A 22,196-nucleotide genomic window follows, 5' to 3' on the forward strand; every position below is an offset into this window, starting at 1 on the left:
TAACCACAGCCCTTCTGATCTACCCCAGAACGGCACTGGCCTTCTTGGCCACCAGAGCACATTGCTGGCTCATGGTCAACCTTCCACCCACTAGGACCCCCAGGTTCTTTTCCCCTTCACTACTCCCCAACAGGTCAGTCCCCAATCTATCCTGGTCCATGAGGTTGTTCTTTCCCAGGTGTAAGCCTATATCCTTGCTCTTGTTGAATTTCATTCAATTTCTCCCTGTCCAACTCTCCAGCCTAAGTCAGTGGTGGTGCAGGAAGATCTGGCAGTGAATGTTTAGATGCAAGCTTGCAGACAGCCACATTCAAGGCTATTTTAAGAAGCAGGGGGAAAAGTTGTTATGTTTGGTGCTCTTATGGGGTTGGTTTTTTTTGTTGTTGGGTAGAAGTTATTTGTGGTTTTATGCCAGAGAATCATAAAATTATTAAGGCTGGAAAAGAGCTCTAAGGTCACCCAGTCCAACCATCAACCCAACACAATCATTGCCATTAAACCATGGCCCCAGGTGCCATGGCCACAGGTTTCTTGAACACCTCCAGGGATGGGGACTCCACCACCTCCCTGGGCAGCCTCTTCCAATCCCTGACCACTCTTGCACCAAAGACATTTTTCCTCATCTCCAACCTAACCCTCCCCTGGTGCAACCTGAGGCCATTTCTCCTCTCCTTCTATCACCTGATACCATGGAGAAGAGCCCAACCTCCACCTCCCTCCAGCCTCCTCTCAGGAGCTGCAGAGAGCAATGAGGTCTCCCTCAGCCTCCTCTTCTCCACACTGCACACCCCCAGCTCCCTCAGCTGCTCCTCCCCAGCCCTGTTCTCCAGACCCTTCCCCAGCTTCATTGCCCTGTTGCTTATTTTGCCCTTCTGTTGTTTTGGTTGTTTAGCATTTTTTTGGGGTTGGTTTTTGGCTTGTTTGCTTTGATTGGTTGGGTTGGGGTTTTGGTTGGTTGGTTGGTTTCAGTTGGGTCTTGTTTTGGTTCTGGTTTGTGTTTTGCTTGGTTATTTTGGTTTTATTTGGTTGGTTATCTGGGGGGTTTTGGTTAGTTATTGTGGTTTTTTTAGTTGGTCATTTTGGTTTTTTTAGTTGCTTATTTTGGGGTTTGCGGTTGGTTATTTTGGTTTGTTTTGGTTGGTTATTTTTGGTGGGTTTTTTCTTGGTTATTTTTGGGTTTCTTTAGTTGGTTATTTTGGGGTTTTTTGGTTGGTTATTTTGGGTATTTTTTTTATTGGTTATTTTGGGTTTTTTGATTCGTTATTTTGGGGTTTTTTTTTTGTTGGTTATTTTGGGGTTTTTCTGGTTGGCAATTTTGGTGGTTTTTGGTTGGTTATTTTGTTTTTTTTTTTAGTTGGTTATTTTGATTTTTTTTGGTTGGTTATTTTGGGGTTTTGGGTTGGTTATTTTAATTTTATTTGGTTGGTTATTTTGGGGATTTTTTTTAGTTATTTTGACTTTTTTTGGTTGGTTATTTTTATTTGGTTAGTTATTTTGAGATTTTTTTGGTTGGTTATTTTGGTTTTATTTGGTTGGTTATTTAGAGGGTTTTTGGTTGGTTATTTTGGGGATTTTTGGATGGTTATTTTTAAGGGGTTTTGGGTTGGTTATTTTGGGTTTTTTGGTTGGTTATTTTGATTTTCTTTGGTTGGTTATTTTGGGGATTTTTTTTAGTTGGTTATTTTGACTTTTTTTGGTTGGTTATTTTGGTTTTATTTGGTTGGTTATTTTGGTTTTTTTAAGTTGGTTATTTTGATTTCATTTGGTTGGTTATTTTGGGTTTTTTGGTTGGTTATTTTTGATTTTATTTGGTTGGTTATTTGGGGGGGAGTTTTGTTGGTTATTTTGGGGTTTTTTTTGGTTGGTTACTTTGGGTTTTTTTGGTTGGTTATTTTTATTTGGTTAGTTATTTTGAGATTTTTTGGTTGGTTATTTTGAATTTTTTGGTTGGCTATTTTAGGTTTCTTGGTTATTTTGAGTGGGTTTTTTGGTGGGTTGTTTTTTTTTCTTTGTGGTTGGTGGTGGTTATTTGGGGGGGTTTTGGTTGTTTGTTTTCTTTTTGGAGTCTTGACTTATTTTTTTCCTTCTCCTAGGTGATAGCTCTCCTGGTGAAAATGCTCTTTCAAATGCCTAAACATTCAGCTATTGTTTGGAGCTATTAAGCACAGCAGCTCCAAATCTCCTCCCTGGCAAGCATCCCAATTAAGCAGGCATCCCGTTGATCAGCTTTCTGATCACATGGGATTTGTTCTGCTGCTGCATCTGATAGAATATTTTCTGCTTTGAAGAATCTCAGATGCAGCCAGAAGGAGGCCCCACCCTTATCATTTAGAGAGAGAGACTGGGAAGAAAAAAAAAACCCACACAACTAAATCTCAGAGCCTGCTTCCACTGGCAGCATCTTGGGGAAATTAAAGGCAGTCAACAGAGCAATCTCTTGTTTGTCCTGAAATTGGTGTGGAGCAAGTCAGGCAGCAGGAACTAGACCAAGAGCTGGTCTGCTCTGAGCAAAGTGTGGGAAAGCAGGAAGGGAGCAGTCACTGGAGAACAAATTTTGTTGTTTTTTTTTTTTATTTCTCTGCCCATGTCTCCCTCGTGGCACAATTTAGAAACCAGGGATTTTTCTCATCAGATAAGGTTACCTCTGAAATGAGAGCACTTAACTAGACAAACCCACACCTTTGGTCTTTGAGGTAATTTAAAAGGCAGGAGTGAAACTGCAGGAGTGAACTGGACCTGCAAGATTGCAAAATGGGAAGATGAGAACTTTCCAAAGAGGAAATCCCAAAGATGTTTTGAATAGCCAAGCAAAGAGAGTCCACTGTGAACTCCCCACAGAGGAAAATCCCAAACAGGAAAAGTTGGCTTTTGGTAGCTAGGAGAGCAGTGCTACCACTCTGTGGGAATTCAGGATCTCCTCCTGGTGTGCACCACAAAAAGGAGGTGCAAAGAATACAGCAGATTGCAGCTAAGGCACAGAGCAACTGAAGACTTTCTCTGTGGCTCATTTTCTCTTCTGCCTCACTTTTCCATCTTCAAACTGGGAAGAGTAAGCAGCATTTTCCTAGCTCACATGGCAGAGTGGAGATAAAGCTGTCACACACACACATCAGCCTGAGGAGCTGACCCTGGAATGGTTGCAGAGAGCCATGAGGAAGGGATGCTGGGCACCTCTGCCCACTGGAACACAGCTCCTTCACAAGATCTTACAGCAAACTGCACAACAGCCTCCAACAAGGAAGAGCCCTTCACCAGTTTCTTGTGAGGACATCTGAGCCTTTCAAAGCCAGGATGACAGAGGCTGAGGCTGATGCCCATTTGGGCAGAAGTGCTGTAGGTAGGACACCTGAAGGCCAAGTGCAGGCTGGTTCACGGACTTTCACAGATTCATGGAATGGTTTAGTCTGGAAGGGCATTTAAAGACCATTAGTTCCACCTCACCTGCCATGGGCAGGGACACCTCCCACCAGCCCAGGCTGCTCATCCAACCTGGTCTTGAATGTTTTCAGGCTTGAACACATCCACAACCTCCCTGGGCAACCTGATCCGGTGTCTCCCCACCCTCACTCCAAAGAATTTCTTTCTCATCTCCAGTCTCAATCTCTCCTCTCCCAGCTCAAAGCCATTGTCCCTCATCCTGGCACTCCCAGCCCCTGGCAAAAGTCCCTCCCCAGCTCTCCTGGAGCCCCTTCAGGTACTGGAAGGTTGCTCTAAGGTCTCCCTGAAGCCTTCTCTTCTCCAGGTTGAACAGCCCCAGCTCCCTCAGCCTGTCCCCACAAGGGAGGTCCTCCAGCCCTCTGATCATCTTGGTGGCCTCCTCTGGGCCTGCTCCAGTTCAATATCCTTCTTATGCTGGGGGCCCCAGAAGTGGAGGCAGTGCTGCAGGTGGGGTGTGAGCAGAACAGAGCAGAGGGGCAGAATCCCCTCCCTGTGCTGCTGCTCTCCCTGCTCTGGATGCAGCTCAGCACACAGCTGCCTGCTGGGCTGCCAGGGACCAGTGCTGGTTCCTGGGGAGTTTGTCACCACCTGACACCCCCAAGGCCTTCTCCTCCAGGCTGCTCTTGAGCCACTCCTCGGCCAGCCTGGATTTGTGGTTGGGATTGCCCTGACCCAGGTGCAGGACCTTGCACCTGTACACCTTCAGGCTAGAAGAGTTCATCTGAGGGATCCAGCCAGACCTCCTTTTATGGCACAGCACAAGGACCCTCACCCACCCACTGCTCATCAAGTGCACACTGCCTTAGGAAAGATACTCAGCTCCAATTTTAAATGGAGAACTCCTAATTAAGCTCTTGGTTAAAAATGTGCAGCTTATTTCTGTCAGCACTGAAGAGCTGCTTGAAGACCACTGACATTTCTTAAAATACATCCAGTGAGAGACTCAACCTCAGCTGACAGCCATCACCCCTCCCAGCTACACCAACCAGTAGCTACAAGCCATCCTCTCCCTGGTGTAACAAGGTCCTCCATCCTGAAAACCTGCTTTAACTGATACTCAAATGCAGGGGAAGGCAGTGAAGGCTTCTCTGAGCTACCTGCTATTCAAACACTCATCTCCCACAGGCTTCCCTCCCTACCTGAACAGAAGCAAATCTCTCCTGCTGGTATTGTGAAAAACAAGTGACAGAGCTGTGACACCAGCACAGCTCTGCTGGGACAAATGCTGTCAAATGAGCCTCACAGCCAGGCATAAAAGAAGTGTTAGTCTGGGTGGGATTCACCATTCCCAGTGTTAAGCCACCAATACAATCCATAGAGTCAGAGAGAGTCAGTGTGGCCTCTTGCCCCAGTGTGGGGCACAACTTTACACAACTCCTCAGTGCAAGACCAAAACCTACAATAGGATCCCTTGGAATCCTGGCATTCCCTGCTTCTGGGATGTATGGGAATTAACTGGTCAAACATCCACCTGGGGGCAAGACCTTCCCACTTGATGCCCAGAATCTTGCAGAGGAGAGGAGAGCCACAGCTTGCAAGAAGATGCAAGACAGAATCGTGGAGGAGGACATAGCTAGCATGTTTCAGGGGTGACTGACTGGTGAGACCTCAGAGAGGAGCTCAGTTCTTGGGCTTTCAAAGCCAAGGATGACCCCTGTCACAGGTTATTGTGTGAGGAAGACTTTGCTGCTAATCATAGAATCATTAAGGCTGGAAAAGAGCTCTAAGATCATTCATTCCAACCATCAACCCAACACCACCATGACCATTAAACCATGGCCCAAAGTGCCATGGCCACAGGTTTCTTGAACACCTCCAGGCATGGTGACTCCACCACCAACCTGGGAAGCCTATTCCAGTGCCTGACAAGACAGCATCAAACATCCCTCTGGAAGACACTGCCACAATCTGTGCAGCACAGACAAACACCCAAGCTTGAGCACAGGGCTTGTGTCTCCATGAGCAAACAGGTTGGAAAGGTGAACCAGATTCACAGATTGCATTGAGTTGGAAGGAACCCCCAAAAATCATCTTGTCCAACCCCCCTGCAGGCAGCAGGGGCACCTCCAACTAAGTGGGTAGTGAACCAGTGGAACAGGTTGCCCAGGGAGTAGTTGAGGCCCTTTCCCTGAAGATATTCAAAACCAGGCTCAAGAAGGCTCTGGGCCACTTGATCTAGTTGAGAATGTCCCTGCTGACTGCAGAGGGGGTTGGACTGGATGATCTTTGGAGGTCCCTTCCAACCCAGACCACTCTGTGATTCTAGATCAGGCTGCCCAGAGCCACATCAAGTCTGATCTCGAATGCCTCATGGGGGTCTCAATCACCTCCCTGGGCAACCTGTTCCAGTGTCTCCCCACTCTCATTGCGCAGAACTTCCTCCTGATGTCCAACCTAAATCTCTCCTGTTCCAGTTTCAAACCTATCCCCACAGGCCCTTCTGAACAGTCTCTCCCCAGCCTGCCTGGAGGTCCCTGTCAGATATTTAAATGCAGCTCTAAGGTCTCCCTGAAGCCTTCTCTTCTCCAGGCTGAACAGCCCCAACTCTCCCATAGCAGAGATGCTCCACTTTTGTGGTCTCCTTTGGACCTGCTCCAGCAGGTCCCTCTCTCTCTTATGTTGGGGTCCCACAGCTGGACACAGCCCTGCAGGTGAGGTCTCCCCAGAGCAGGGCAGAGGGGCAGGATCCTCTCTCTCCAGCTCTGCCCACACTGCTTTGGATGCAGCCCAGGCTGCCCTTGGCCTTCTGTGCTGCCAGTGCCCATTGCTGGCTCCTGTCCAGCTTCTCCCCCCCACTAGCACCCCAGAGTCCTTTCCTGCAGGGCTGCTCTCAACCTCATCATGCGCCATGCTGGGCTGGCCCCGAGGTGTTGCTGCCACTCACAATTGGCTGTAGCTGTGCGCCCGGGAGCATGAACTGCATCTGCTGGGCGAACATGGCTGCGGCTGTCTTCTGCTGGATCAGGTTGTTGCGGCCGTTGATCTCCAGCTGTGTTTTTAAGTGTGGGGGAGGATGGAGATATTTGCAGTTCTCTCGGGTACACCGGCCCTGAAAAGAATCAAACACAAAGAAACAAATGAAACCTGGGAGGAAACAGCACACAGAGTCACAGAGTCAACCAGGTTGGAAAAGACCTCAGAGATCATCAAGTCCAACCAAGCACCTAGCAGCATCTGATCAACTGAACCATGGCACTGAGTGCCTCATCCAGTTCCCTCTTACACACTTCCAGGGATGTCGACCCCACCACCTCCCTGGGCAGCACATTCCAATGGCCAATCTCTCTTTCAGGGAAGAATTTCTTCCTCACACCCAGGCCAAACCTCCCCTGCAGAGCTTGAGACTGTGTCCTCTCCTTCTGTCACTGGTGCCTGGGAGAGGAGCCCAACCCCCACCTGGCTACAGCCTCCCTTCAGGGAGTTGTAGAGAGCAATGAGGTCTGCCCTGAGCCTCCTCTTCTCCAGGCTGAACACCCCCAGCTCCCTCAGCCTCTCCTCACAGGGCTGTGCTCCAGACCCCTCCCCAGCCTTCTTGCCCTTCTCTGGACACGTTCAAGCAACTCAACATCTTTCTTGAACTGAGGAACCCAGAACTGGACACAGCACTCAAGGTGTGGCCTGAGCAGTGCTGAGCACAGGGCAGGATGACTTCCCTGCTCCTGCTGCCCACACTATTGCTGATGCAGGCCAGGATGCCATTGGCCTTCTTGGCCACCTGGGCACACTGCTGGCTCCTGTCCAGCCTACTGTCAACCAGTACCCCCTGGTCCCTCTCTGCCTGGCTGCTCTCAGCCACTCTGTGCCGAGCCTTAGTCCATATAAGGCTGAGGGCAGCTGGATAGTTTAATTAAGGGTTGTTTATGTTACTGTAACAACAGCACCGGCTCCACCCAGGCAGGTTGGTAGCTACTGTGCCTCTTCTGTGCCTGCTCTTCTGCAGGGCAATATTTAGGTGAAAAGGAACATGACTTCTCCTGCACCAGCAGATGGAAAAAGTTGATTCTGCCATTCTGTTCTGCTCTCGTGAGACCTCATGGAGTACTGCATCCAGCTCTGGAGCCCTCAACACAGGAAGGACATGGAGCTGATGAACAAAGGGCTGGAGAGAGTCCCCTCTGGGGACAGGCTGGGACAATTGGAGGGTTTCACCCTGGAGAAGACTCCAGGGAGAACTTAGAGCAGCCTTCCAGTACCTAAAGGGGGCTCCAGGAGAGCTGGGGGTGACAGGATGAGAGGGGATGGATTGAAGCTTGAGGAAGGCAGATTTAGACTGGAGACTGGGGAGAAATTCTTTACAGTCCCTGGAGGTGTTCAAGGCCAGGCTAGATGAGGCCTTGAGCAAGCTGGGCTGGTGGGAGGTGTCCCTGCCCATGGCAGGGCAGTTGGAACTGGATGATCTTGAACATCCCTTCCAACCCAAACCATTCTATGAGTCTATGATAAGGAATCACAGATCACCTGAACTGAGACCATCACTTTGTGATGAAAAGCATCCACAAACTGCACCTTGCTTTAACAGTGTTTGCACCTAACCACAGGAAGAGAAATACCAACAGCCCACTGACTACAGAAAAATGGTAACAAACACTGTCACAAAAATCAAATTAGTCATGAAAAACAGGGTTTCTCCCCTCCCACCCCCCCCCCCCTTTTCCCTGTGTATCTCCTCCTCAGCAAACAGAGCCATTCAGAATCCAAGATATTTATTTTTAATGCAATTTATTTCTAAGTTTTATAAATAAGTTTTACACCAAAATGGTCACTTCCCCCCCCCCCCCCCCCCCCCCCCCAGGAATTATTTCTTTGGAGCTCTTGAAAGCCCATTAAAATAAAGCCAGGCCTGAGGGCCGCGGAGCTGCTCCATGACAGGTAACTAATAACTGTTCCTGCAGCCAGCAGAAGCATCCTTTAGGGGCAGCTCATCCCAGTCACTCCTGCAGAGGGCTGGGCAGCCAGTTCTCAGCCTCGGTGTAATTAAGTTTGCTTTCAAAAAGGGGGCACAGGAGGTGACTCCATGTCCCTGCTCCTGTTTAGCAGGATCACAAGCACTGGAGCTGTAACCCCAAGCCCACAGGAGTACGCTTGTTACACACAGCACCACACCCAAGGCTTGGACAGGAGGGAAACCCCCTGGGATGGGCTGCTGCCTGCATCCAGAATGCTCCCTTGGGGACACTGAGTCATTTAGGTTGAAAAAGCCCTTCAAGATCATTCAACCATTAACCCCACTCTGCCAAGTCTACCACTAAACCATCAGCCTAACATCACCATGGCCACTAAACCATGTCCCCAAGTGGCAGGTCCCCACCTTTCCTGAACACCTCCAGGGATGGGGAGTCCACCACCTCCCTGGACAGCCTGTTCCAATGCCTCACCACTCCTGCAGTGAAAAACTGTTTTCCTAATGTCCAGCCTAAACCTATCCTGGTGCACCTCTTAAGGCCACTCCCTCTTGTTCTATCACTTGTCATTTAGGAGACCAATCTCCACCTCACTCCAATCTCCCTTCAGGTAGCTGTAGAGAGCAGGCAGGCCTGGTACAACCATCCTGGTGTGACCACCACTGCAGACAGCCAACACTGTGATGCACTGCAGGGGCTGCTTTTGAAGCCCCAGTCAGGCTCCTTGACTTGCCATGAAGAGGGGCAGGTCACTGTAGGGCAGCCAAGCTTTAGGTGTGCTTTCCTCTGGACCTATTCCTGGTGGGGGTTAACAGCTTCCCTGGGAAGAGGGCTGCAAAATGCAACTGCAGCATGAAAGGATCTCTGTAATGGAGTCTCAGGAGAAACAGGCTCTTACCTGCTCCAAAACTCCTGGCTCCTTTCTGTTATTTATGGACAAATCCTCAAATGCCAGAAGTGATGGACTGAACTCATGGGAGAAGAAAAAAGCCACTCCCAAACTTCAGCAACCTGCCTGTGCAGAATGAAATTCTCTGCCCTGCTCCTAGAAGAGCCCAGTAGCTCCCAACAACCCAAGAAGAAGGAAGCTTTTAAATGCCCTTGTTTTGGCTTCTCAGCAATGCAACAGCCCCCTGATGCCCAGCAAGTGACTTGCTGACAGGCCCCAAAGGCAGGAATCCTCATCACCAGAGGCTTTCTTATGTCTGTGTAAGGTGAGGGTAAAATGGCACCAGGAAACAGCTGGTGGTGCTCAGATGCCCTTGCACTACCACAAGCATTAATCTGGAAGGAGGAGCATCAGCAGCACCAGCTAGCTTTAGGTGATCCTTCCTATGGCATCTTTCCAGCTGCATGGGACCAGGTCCCTCTAGAATCCTTCTCATCACCTGAGAACTAAAAGAAAAGTCCAGCATTCGAGCTCAGAGCACACCTGCAGCATCCTACCTCCTCAGCTTCTGTGGGGCTGCTCAGATTCCTGGGTTGGAAGGGACCTTCAAGATCATCCACTTCCAAATCCCCTGCCATGAGCAGGGACACCTCCCACTAGACCAGGCCTCATCCAGCCTGGCCTGGAACACCTCCAGGGAGAGGGCAGGGATCATAGAATCATTGACCACAGAACCATAGGATTGCTTTGGTTGGAGAAAACCTCGAAGATCACTGAGTCCAACCATTATCTAACTCTGCAGACCCCACAGAGCAGTAGTTGTTGATGGTCAGGCAGCTGCTCAATTCCAAGCCCCTGCCTTGGAGGGTTTGGACATCGACATTAGAAATTCCTCCTGGCTGAAGCTTGGCCCAAGTGTTTTGGCTTGGGAAAACACTTCATTTCTACCAAATGTGGAATAAAGCTATGCAGATATTTCTGCACTGCAGGAATGGAGAAATTGGGGGAAAAAAAAAAAAAAAAAGCTACTGGGGTTTTGTAAAAAGCACTTATGGAGCCTTCTCCAACCTGAAAAGGGTTTTGCTGTCCCAACTGAAGCCTTGTGTGTCATTGATAGAGGTGACCCCAGCATGGTAGGAAGCCTTGTCCTAATTTTGCTCAAACCAGAGTCTGTTTAATTCCAGCCAAGGTGTTCTACAAACAGGATGTTTTTATCACCAGCATAAATCCCACCACTACAGCACAAGGCCTTAGTCCTCAGGAGCAGCACACAGTGCCCAGATGGAGTGCTCCTGGTTTCAACCAGGACAGGGATTTGCTGCAAAGCCAAGGCTGTGAAGTGCAGCACCACTGGCACTCAAGCCTTCTAGGGCTCCAGGAAGGCTGCATGAATCACCACTGCATTCTGATTCAGCACCATGCCTTCAGTCTGGCTCCTCCTCACCAGCATTTTGGTCCTGAGCACCACCATGCTCTGTGTTTCACCAGAACCAGTTAGAATCAGAGAATTATTTGGGCTGGAAAAGGCCTCTAAGATCATCCAGTCCAACCATCAACCCAGCACCACCATGGCCACTAAACCATGGCCCCAAGTGCCATGGCCACACATTTCTTGAACACCTCCAGGGATGGGGACTCCACCACCTCCCTGGGCAGCCTGCTCCAATCCCTGATCACTCATTCCATAAAGGAACTGTTCCTAATATCCAACCTAAACTTCCCCTAGGGTAACTTGAAGCCATTTCTTCTCATCTTATCACTTGTTACAAGGCAGAAGAGACCAGCCCTCCCCTCACTGCAACCTCCTTTCAGGGAGCTGTAAAGAGCAATGAGGCCCCTCCATGGTCTCTCCTTCTCCAGACTAAACACCCCCAGTTCCCTCAGCTGCTCCTCCCCAGCCCTCTTCTCCAGACCCTTCCCCAGCTTGGTTGTCCTTCTCTGGCCACGCTCCAGCCCCTCAGTGTCCTTCCTGTAATGAGAACCCCAAAACTGAACCCATTATCCACAGTGTAGCCTCCCCAGTACTGAGCAGAGGGGCAGAATCACTGCCCTGCTCCTGCTGGCCACCCAGAGAAGCCACAGCTGAGCCAGGCTGCCCCCCCACCACCACAGCAGGCTCTTCATTCTTTCAAGGCAATGCATTTTAGGAACTGCAGATGGGACTCACTGACAGCAAACGTTCCCAGTTTAGACATCCACAGCTATGAAACAACTTCCAAGATGTCTGTCTCTAAAGTGATGAGCAGCTCTAGCATCCTCTGAACTCCAGCACTGCCAGGGGGGATCCCTCCTTTGGCACTTCCATCACACGCCCACAGCTCTCAGCACTCCTCAGCAACAGGCAGGCTCTTCAAGATCAATTTCAGCTCCACAAAAGCCGCCAGAAGGACAAAGGAACTGCCATTATTCACTTCTCAGTACCAGCTGCAACACAGCAGGGAAAACAACAGGGCACTGGGAGCAAATCTGCTGTGTGGATACTGGGCTGGGGACAAATGAGGACAACACCGTTTTACACCTGGGTGGCCTAGGAACACAGAACTAGAAAATACAGCAGGAGTCAGGCCCCTGCGTTTCAGGGCAGCACTTTGATGCTAAAAAGTGGCAGTTCTGCTGCAGTGATGAGCAACACATCAAGTGCTCCACAAAGGACACAGGACAGCTCCAGTGCCCTGCACAGAGACATTCTCCAAGCTGAGTGTTGCACCACAAAGTCCCATCCCAGCACCTGGAGTGGGTAACTTCATCTGTTGGAAAGGGCATGGTGCTCACAGACTGACCTGTAAAATCACTGAATGGGCTGGGTTTGAAAGGACTTCCAAAAGTCATCCAGTCCAACCCCCTCTGCAGTCAGCAGGGACATCCTCATCTAGATCAGGTTGCCCAGAGCCCTGTTGAGCCTCACACCTTGAATATCTCCAGGGAAGGGCCCCCCAGCCACCTCCCTGAGCAACCTGTGTTGATGAGCAGCATGCCGAGCCCCCTGGGAGCAGTGCAGCCATCCTGTTGTAAGTGGAGGAGTTTGTGCTGTTAATTCAGCAGGAGGAAGGCACATTCCCACCCCGTCCCGGGTGGCACGCAAGCCTGCAGCCAGGGAATCACCACCCAGCAACAGACTCTGCTGCTGGCCTTGGTAACGTGCTAAATATAGCTGCATTTGCTGGCTCCTCACAAAATGGAAGGAGTCTGAAGGACCAAATTCATCACCTCCTTTGCCAACTGCAGCCAGGAGGGAAAAACATATGGCCTGCACTTCCCCAGGCTTGAAAAAGGACTATTAAAAATCATTAAAAAGATTTTTATAAGAGCAGCTTCTCCCCCTTCCTTCCCACACACTCCCCCACCCTTACAGTAGGCTGCTGGCATGTGATTGACTGTGTTGCCAACTGCAGTCATGCTGTGATGGCACATACAGTAAGTGGCTGGCATCTGACACTTGCTAATGTGACAGCAGCTTGCAGTGCAACAGAGCCAGCTGCTCCAAGTGCAGCACACTCAGCTCCAGCAGGAAAACCTGCACTACCCCTGCCTGCTGGGAGTCTGCTGGGCTGCACCTTAGCACCTAACCCCTTGCCCAGGGGTATGCAAATAAGAGCACGCTGGGTGCTGCACCAGGCTGGATCGATCACAGGAGCTCAGAATGTTAGGGGTTGGAAGGGACTTCTGGAGATCTTGGAGCCAACCTCCCTGCCAGAGCAGGACCACAGAATCTAGCACAAGTTGTACAGGAACACATCCAGATGGGGCTTGAAAGTCTCCAGAGGAGACTCTACAACCTCTCTGGGGAGCCTGTTCCAGTGGTCTGGGACCCTTGCAGTAAAATTCTTCTTCGTGTTGAGGTGGAACCTCCTGTGCTGTAATTTCCATCCATTGCCCCTTGTCCTATCACAGGACACAAGTGAGCAGAGCCTGTCCCTGTCCCTTCCTTCCTAACCCCCAGCCCTCAGCTATTGATAGACATTGATCAGATCCCTCTCAGCCTTCTCCTCTGCAGACTAAACACCGCCAGGGCTCTCAGCCTCTCCTCCCCAGGCAGTGCTCCAGTTCCTTCAGCATCCTTGGAGCCCTGCCCTTGGACTCTCTCCAGCAGATCCCTGTCCCTCTTGAACTGGGGAGCCCAGGATTAGATGCAGTATTCCAGGTGAAGACTCACCAGGTCAGAGTAGAGGGGAGGAAAACCTCCCTGGATCTGCTGGACACACTCCTCTGAATGCCTCCCAGGATCCCATCAGCCTTCTTGGCTGCAAGGCCACATTGCTGACCCATGGAGAAATTCTTGTCTCATGGCTAATGCTCCCCTGAGCATGCTGCACAAATTCTCCTCTCCCTGGCAGCTGAAGTGGCTGAGCTGTGCTGCAGGAGCCATGCTGCCAGCAGCAGCCCAGGGCCTGCTCACCTTTGCAGCAGGAATGCTGTTTGGTTTGGTCTCCTGAATGCCAGGTGCCAGTGAGGAGCTCCAGAGCAGCGTTTGTGCTTTCACTGAGTGCTCTCCATGTCCTGTCAATCACCAGCAGCTCTCCTGAGAAAATCTTAAAGCTTTTCACACACTGTAGGCTTGTGCCCTGACTGTGCTGCCTTTTCCACAGACACTGATGACATGTGCAATGACTGACAGCAAAGAGAATGAAAAGAGACCAAGGCAGGAAAGGGATTTCCATGTTTTGGACAAAGCCAGGCACTAAAGCACAGCCTGTCTGCACGATCCTGCCCTGCACCAAGCAGCAGATTTCCACACCCCAAAATAACTCTGTGGGAAGGCAACATCAGCATGAGCTGATAATGAGCACTGCCAGCCCAGGGCTGCATCCAGAGCAGGGAGAGCAGCAGCTCAGGGAGGGGATTCTGCCCCTCTGCTCTGCTCTGCTCACACCCCACCTGCAGCACTGCCTCCACTTCTGGGGCCCACAGCACAAGAAGGACCTGGAGCTGCTGGAGAGGATCCAGAGAAGGCCACCAAGATGATCAGAGGCTGGAGAAGCTCCCCTGTGGGGACAGGCTGAGGGAGTTGGGGCTGTTCAGCCTGGAGAAGAGAAGGCTCCAGGGAGACCTCAGAGCAACCTTCCATTACCTGAAGGGGCTCCAGGAGAGCTGGGGAGGGACTTTTGGCAAGGGCTGGGAGTGCCAGGATGAGGGACAATGGCTTTGAGCTGGGAGAGGGGAGATTGAGACTGAAGATTAGTAAGAAATTCTTTAGAGTGAGGGTGGTGAGACACTGGCACAGGTTGCCCAGGGAGGCTGTGGCTGCCTCCTCCCTGGAGGTGTTCCAGGCCAGGCTGGATGAGGCCTTGAGCAAGCTGGGCTGGTGGGAGGTGTCCCTGCCCATGGCAGGGGGTTGGAACTGGATGATCTTGAACATCCCTTCCAACCCAAACCATTCTATGAATCTATGAAGATTGCTGAACACCCCCCCTCTCCCCCAGGGTTATTTTGGCCCAATTCAGCTCCCCTGCAGTCGCTTGAGAAACCTCTTCAGATTTTATGCTGCTCTGAATGATGCCCTGAGCTGCAGCAGCAGCATGGCAGCTCCAAACCCAGGGCTGCTCAGGAGGGCAGGGAGATGTCTTTTGTTGGGGTACAGAGGACAAGAGCCAGAGCTGCCTTTCCACAAGGCTTCAGGGAAAAACCTGAGTATCTATTGAAGCTCCCAGGGCTACCAACACTCCCAGCACTGTCGAGGCAGCCCCAGCTTGTCACAGAAACAGCAGCTGAATTTCCTGGGTTCAATGAATGTCAGGTTAAGCCCTTTCTGAGCAAGCCTGGACTTGATTTTGACTGAAATGAGTGCACCTCGATGCTCTGCATGATTTCAAATGAAAGCAGGTGACATTTGGCAGCTACGACAAGAGTTCTGGGTCCCTTTGAACTGAGAGCTCAAAGCAAAGCTCAGTGGTGTGTGCAAGTGCAAAGCAGCTAGGAGAAGCTCTTGGAGCAAACCAGGCAGACATGCAGTATTCACCCTGCTGAAAGGAGGCTGATACCCTCTGCACAGTGCCAGTCTGCCCAGTTCTCTCCTGAAAGCTGTGGGGCAGAGCCCTGGGAGGCTAACCAAGTAACTGAAGGTGTTTGGGCTTAAAAAAAAAGAAAGTCGTATTGCTCTGCTTAAAAAAAAAAATGCAGGTCAAAGAAACACAACCACTTCAGGTAGGCTCTAACTTACTGCATGTCCAACAGGTCAGAAAAATGCAGAGGGAATAGGAAGCAGAACCCAAATTCCTGGTTGTAGGAGATCAGAGCTGCTCTTCAGCCTCCCTGTCTCACCCACGTGACTGCTCTGCTGGGATATTTTTGCTTTGCAGGGAGACAGAAGGAAGGACAGGAGGAAAAAAAACATCAGCATCATTTTTGCAAATGCATTCGAGTCCAGATGAAGCTGTCAGCAGCCAGCTGAGAGGACAGATGAACAAACACTGCTAGAAACTTCTCAGCACCTCCATCTCCTGTCATTCTGGCCTCTGCCTATGAAAGCCAACCTCTATCACAGCCACAAACCAGAGGCTGTGCCCCTGTTACCACTGGCTCAGAGGAATATGCTGTATCAAAGCCTTCTCTTTCATCCCAGGACTGGAAATCAAGCTGCCCCTAACCACCAGACACTCACCTGCTGTCACACATGGCCAGGCTGATGGAGCTTTGGTCAGGTTTTGGACAGGATGAAAGTTGAGGTTCTTTAGCCTGGAGAAAAGAAGACTCCAGGGAGACCTTAGAGCAGCCTTGCAGTACATGAAGGAGAGCTGGGAAGGACTTTTGACAAGGGCTGGGAGTGACAGGATGAGGGACAATGGATTGGAGATGGAAGAGGGGAGATTGAAGATTATAAAGGAATTCTTGACAGTGGGGGTGGTGGGACTCTGGCACAGGTTGCCCAGGGAGGCTGTTGATGCCCCCTCCCTGGAGGTGTTCAAGGCCAGGCTGGATGAAGCTGGGCTGGTGGGAGGTGTCCCTGCCCATGGCAGGGTGGTTGGCACTTGATGATCTAAAGATGCCTTTCTTGGGTCCCTTCCAACCCAAAGCAGTCTGTGACTCTATGATCTATCTATCGTAGAAGTGGACAGGTCACCACCCAAAGGCATTATGTGAGGAACACTCCCTTCAAGCAGGTGAGATGCTTCCCATCACGTGGCAGAGTTTAGCAGCTGAACAAGTGTCACCAATATATTAAAAACCCAAAAGTCTAGTGAGTGCAGAAGGTTGCTCCACTCACACCAGGGTGAGAGACAGCCATCAGAAGCAGATCCTGTGAACAAACAAGATGGACAGCATGGCCAAATCCTACTGCAGATGCAGGGCCTTTCAAACAGCGTGCATAAACCAGCAGAGCACTTCGGCAGGGGGCTCCTCAACATCAGCTGCACTCTGCTGGGATTCAAACATGCTTATCTAGGACTCGCCTCCCAAGCCTGCAGCCTCAAAACGTTTGTCAGGCTTGTTTTTGTTACACAGCTCAAACCAGAGCAGCAGAGAAAAACAAAGCAGAGACAGCAGCGCTACTGCATCATCCTCTCCCTTTCTGGTATCACCTTAAGCACTGACAGCTCCCCACAGCTATTGCCAAGAACTTCAAACCACTGCACTCAGCAGGTAAATCCAGCTCCAGACAGAAAGGATGGTTTGTTAGCATGGAGCTCAAGTGTTTAAACAAGTACCAGCACCCCCTGTTTTTGTAAGCTTTTAATTAGAAGCAGGGTTGGGGGGGCACGAGGCGGGGGAGGACGTGAAACTACTGCATTGCAATGGACTCTCAGCTGCCACAGGCACCAGCCTAGACTCCCAAATCCTCATTTACCTGGCAATTAGGGGAGCTGAGAGCTGCTGTGAGTGAAGTTTTACTTCTGCACATTGCTGAATGCAGCAATGTTCTGCTGAATGTCCCTAGGAGGGCACAAAGAGGTCGTGGCTGTCCTCCTGCTCTCACGCAGCACTCTCCCTTCCAAGCTGCTTGTTAGACTGGAAGGTTCTTACAAGTTCGCAGCAGTTATTTTGTTGGGGAAAAGCCCTGTAGCTCCTTCATTATATTTTTACATCTTGACAACTCTTTCCAGCTCTGTTCTCCTGCCAAGCTCTCTTCTTTCAGGTCAATGGTATGCTCTGTTATGCTCAATGAAAAACGTGTATTGATTTTAACATCTTTTTGGGTTGTGAAACGTTTTTCACTTGCTCCAAGCAGTGGCCGGTGTTTACCAAGTCCAAGAAGTAGATGTTAAAAGAGTGTGGCACTGCTCAAGCAGATTTTTTTTTTACAAGCTGTAGAGCCACAGAGCAGAAAAACATCTTTATCTGAGAGATTACAACTTGCAGTGAACAGCATTCCCAGTGCCACTAAAGAGAGGAATAAAGACTTGAGCTGAGCTCTTTTCGTCTCCACTGATAACACTTTGATGAGGCTACATTTGGTGAACCCCAGCAGGCTGCTCACCAGCACCTAGCTGAAAAGAGTCTAAACCAGAAGTATCACAGATTCATAGAGTGGTTTGCCTTGGAAGGGACCTTAAAGCTCACAAAATCACAGAATGGTAGGAGTTGGAAGGGACCTTGAAAGCTCATCCAGTCCAAGCCCCTTGCCAGAGCAGCCTCACCCAGGGCAGGGCACACAGAACACATCCAGGAGGGCTTTTGAAAGGCTCCAGAGCAGGAGACTCCACAACCTCTCTGGGCAGCCTGCTCCAGTGATTTGTCACCCTCACAGGACAAAGTTTTCCCTCCTGTTCCCCTGGCACCTCCTCTGCTCCAGCTTGCCCCCAGTGCCCCTTGTGCTGTCCTTGGCCATCCCTGAGCAGAGCCTGACTCCAGCCCTGCACATCTTTATCCCCAGCCATGAGGGCAGCCCTCAGGCTCCTCTGCTCCAAGCCCCAGCTGCCTCAGCCTGGCCTCACAGGAGATGTTCCACTGCCTGCAGCAGCTCTGGGGCTCTGGGATGGACTCTCTCAAGCAGTTCCCTGAGCTCCTTCCTGAACTGAGGGGCCCAGAACTGGACACAATATTTGAGATCATCTAGTTCCACCCACCCTGCCATGGGCAGGGACATCTTCCACTAGCCCAGGTTGCTCACATCCCAATCCAGCCTGGTCTTGAACACCTCCAGGGACATCCACAACCTCCCTGGGCAGCCTGTTCCAGTGTCTCACCACCCACACTCTAAAGAATTTCTTCCTGATCTCCAGTTTAAATCTCCCCTCCTCAAGTTAAAGCTCTCAGCTGATAATTTTTAATGTCTTCCAAGTATTATTCCATTACTCTTCCAGTTTCAGGAATGTTAAAACCACAACAATTTCTCTTCTTTTTGTTTGTTTTTTTTTTTTTTTTTTAAATACAGTACCAAATCTCTATCAAATACAAGCTCTGCCCAACTGAAATAAACTTGTACAGCCCTCCCCGGGCACAGCCCTGCACAGGCAACTTAGGAAGGCAGGGATTTAGTGTCCTGGTAAAGAGATCACCTTGAGGAGCATGGTTAGCCCTGGGATTGCTGCATGTGGGGACACAAAGCAGGTGACATCCTGCAATTCCTGTGGGTGAACGTTTCAGTGTGGGACTATTTGTAAGGAAAGAAATCAATTCTACCTGGAAGACAGGAACACCAACATGCCATTGATTTTTCTTCTGTAATAACTTAGATAAAACCACCCTGGGCTCTGAACAATATTGCACAAGTCCTGTACGAAAACCAAAACACCTACAGAAAAACAACCAGAATCAAGCTTCTAATATGTCTTCCACCTTCCATCTCCTTCAGTTCTGTCCTTCCTCACTGCTATGACACCAGGCTAGCTTTTGAAAACACCAAGTGTAGCTTCCCTTGGTCCCTTAAACCACTTTTTCAGTGCAAATCCCATAATCCAATTCTACAACTTTCCCCAGCTGATTGAATCTGTCAAGGTCATATGGAAAGTTGATGCTTCTGACCTTCTTCTACCTAGAGTGTCTGCTGAATATTAGGATTGCAGCAGGCAAACCACACGTAGGCAGAAGCAAGCAAAGTACATTAAAGCCCAGGAGAACAAATGTTAAAGCACTGTGCTCATGAATACAAATAGTGGACGTGTGACCAGCTCCTGCAGTCTGGCTCCTGCAGTTTACACAAGGGAGAAGGCAAACAGGGAAGCACAGAGACTGATAACCAAGTGTCTGACCCAAAACCTCCCTCCTGGCCTGTGCAGGGCAAAGCCAGGCTCAGAAAACCTCATTTGCCATTTAGAGAATGCTTTTTTAGAGAGCAAAATCAAACTGCAAATAGAAGGAGATGTGTGGGTAGCTGGGGCTGAGGGGGTTGGGTTTTTTTTTTTCCTGTTTCTTGGTTGTTTTCTGTTTGCTGGAGGTTGGGGATTTTGGGGGTTTTACTTAGGTTTTTTTTTTTCGGTTGGTTTGGGTTGGGTTTTTGGGTTTCATTCTTGTGGGGTTTTTTGATCTTTCAGGGATTGATTCAGATTGCATCAGGCTGGAAGGGACCCTCAAAGGTCATCTTATCCAAACCCCCTGCAGTGAGCAGGGATGTCTCTAACTAAATCAGCTTGCTCAGCAACACATCAAGTTTGACACCTTGAATGTCTCTGGGGATGAGGCCTCAACCACATCCCAGGGCAGCCTGTGCCAGTGTCTCACCACCCTCACTGTGCACAACTTCCTCCTGATGTCCAACCTACACCTCCCCTGCTCCAGTTTCAAACCATTCTCCCTCGTCCTATCCCCACAGCCCCTTCTGAACAGTCCCTCCCCAGCCCTCCTATAGGTTCCCTTCAGATACTGAAATGCAGCTCTAAGGTCTCCCTGGAGCCTTCTCTTCTCCACGCTGAACAACTCCAACTCCAACTCCCCACAGCAGAGGTTCTCCAGCCCTCTGATTAGCTTTGTGGCCCCCTCTGGATCCTCTCCAGGTCCAGGTCTACGTATTCCTTGTGTTGAGAGCCCCAGATCTCAACAGAGCCCTGCAGGTGAGGTCTCCCCAGAGCAGAGCAGAGCAGAGGGGCAGGATCCTCTCTCTCCAGCTCTGCCCACACTGCTTTGGATGCAGCCCAGGCTGCCCTTGGCCTTCTGTGCTGCCAGTGCCCATTGCTGGCTCCTCTCCAGCTTCTCACCAACCAGCACCCCCAAGGCCTTTTCTGTAAGGCTGCTCTCAATCTCATCACCCCCCAGCCTGGATGGGTATTGAGGATTGCCCTGACCCAGGTGCAGGACCTTGCACTTGGCCATACTGAACTTCATGAGGTTCTCCTCAGCCACTTCTCCAGCCTGTCCAGATCCCTCTAGATGGCCTCCTGTTCCTCTGGCATATTGACCATACCACTCAGGCTGGTGTCTCATCAGCAAACCTGCTCAATCTCACTGTCTGTGGCACTGATGAAGATATTGAACAGCACTTGTCAGAACATAGCCATTTACCCTCTGAGGACAAGCTCAGTTTTCATTTGTGTGGTTGCTTTGCTCAGAAAGGAACAGCTCCGTGGGCATACACACATTCCTGGGTTTAAAAAGCAAATAAATAATGAAGAAACTTCAAGAAAAGAAAAAAAACAAAAAGAAAAAAAAAAGTAATTCCATCTGGGCTGGCAATTCCCAGGGAGAATCTTCAGTCTGGAAAAAAATAACTCTACAGGATGTGCTTCAGCTACTGAGGGGCTGCCAGGGTGTAAGCACAGCACTCTGAGCTGAGAAGGGTGTTGGGCTCTGCTAAGCAGGCTGACCACTCCTGCTGGGGCACACCATGGCACTGCCACCCTGGCTTTCCACCCTTCAACTGGAAACACCAAGAGGTATCTGAGCAGGACATGACAACAGTCCCTGCATGAGCTTAAGGCACTGACAGAGGTGGCTGCAGGGAGATACAGCAGAGGGTGATGCAACTGCAAGCTGAGATTTGCTCCCAGCTGTGGGTCAGAGCCCAGGGCTCTGATGCTCCAAAGCAGAGGATACCTCCCTCGTCTTAGCCACCATTCATCCAGCAGCAGAGAAGCAGAGAGCAAAGCTAGATCCCTTTGCCCCTCACCCTGATGGGTCCTCTCCTGCTCTCATTCCTCTCTAATTTCTTGGCTCCTTTCACTGCTTCCCATTTGTCTCTTCCTTGCTGCACATCAGAGGCCAGCCCTCTGGCCAGCTTTTCCTGTAGCAGTACCTCTGAGCCTACAATTAGCTTCCCCAACAGCCAAACTTTGTCCTCATGCTCTTGTTTTCAGTGCTATGCAGGTTTGTGCACAGCTCCCCTTCGCTCTGGCTTGGCCAAGAAATCACCAGATCATCAGAAAGGGCTGACTGTGTGTCATCAGCTCCATGTGCTCTCACTAACATCCAAACAAGGACCCTCAATCTTTCTGGTCTGTGCCAGGCCTCAGATTTCCACCCATGGTGTAATGAACCTTCTGCTAGCCAGAGGATGAAAGGTGCAGATACAAAAAGCACCTTCAAGAGAGCTCTTGCAGCCTGCTAAGCACAGTAAGCCAGGACCACACATCTCACACACGTCGGGCTTCCAAAGAGGGCACCCAGGCCAAGCAACACTGAATCACAGTCCCCCTTCATCTTGGAGGCAAGAGGGCTTGAAGAGAAAGAAAGGAAGGAAAACAAAGGGGGAAAAAAACAAACAGAAAGCAAAAAGAAAGCCTTGCCTTGCCCTAGGCAAATATTCCACCTCGGTTAGCTTTTGCAAAGTGATCTGTTTGAACGTGTGATTACAGCCAGGAACATATGCAGAGTGAGGGCACAGAGGGGATTTTGCTTTTAAGAGAACACCTTCAGAAGTGCTCTTTAAGTGGTGCCTGGCACTAGAAAGCAGATCTGTGACTGATCCTTGCTACCATCACAAGTGAAAAGGAGGTTAAGGCAGTGTGAATGTGTGTTCAGAGCTGAGCCCAGGGGGCAGTGGTAAGTTGCAGCAGCAACAGGACAAGACCTTTTTCCATGGAGGTGGACACGATGGGCTCATGATGCCAAGGATGCCAACACGTTGCCAGCTCTATGGACAAAAGAAGAACTTGGCAATA

The 22,196-nt window shown here is 50.2% G+C and overlaps 1 protein-coding gene across 4 annotated transcripts in view; it reads right to left on the minus strand.

The window, feature by feature from the left end:
• MBNL3 (muscleblind like splicing regulator 3) overlaps window positions 1–22,196 on the minus strand; it is a 77,062-nt gene that overhangs the window by 33,857 nt on the left and 21,009 nt on the right. For all 4 annotated transcript variants that reach the window (XM_054388535.1, XM_054388534.1, XM_054388533.1 and 1 more), the window contains exon 2: window positions 6,323–6,487. In XM_054388535.1, the coding sequence (XP_054244510.1) occupies window positions 6,323–6,487 (165 nt within the window). The remainder of the gene's footprint in view (window positions 1–6,322; window positions 6,488–22,196) is intronic.

The sequence above is a fragment of the Indicator indicator genome, chromosome 17 (assembly GCF_027791375.1).
Source record: "Indicator indicator isolate 239-I01 chromosome 17, UM_Iind_1.1, whole genome shotgun sequence".
NCBI lineage: Eukaryota > Metazoa > Chordata > Aves > Piciformes > Indicatoridae > Indicator > Indicator indicator.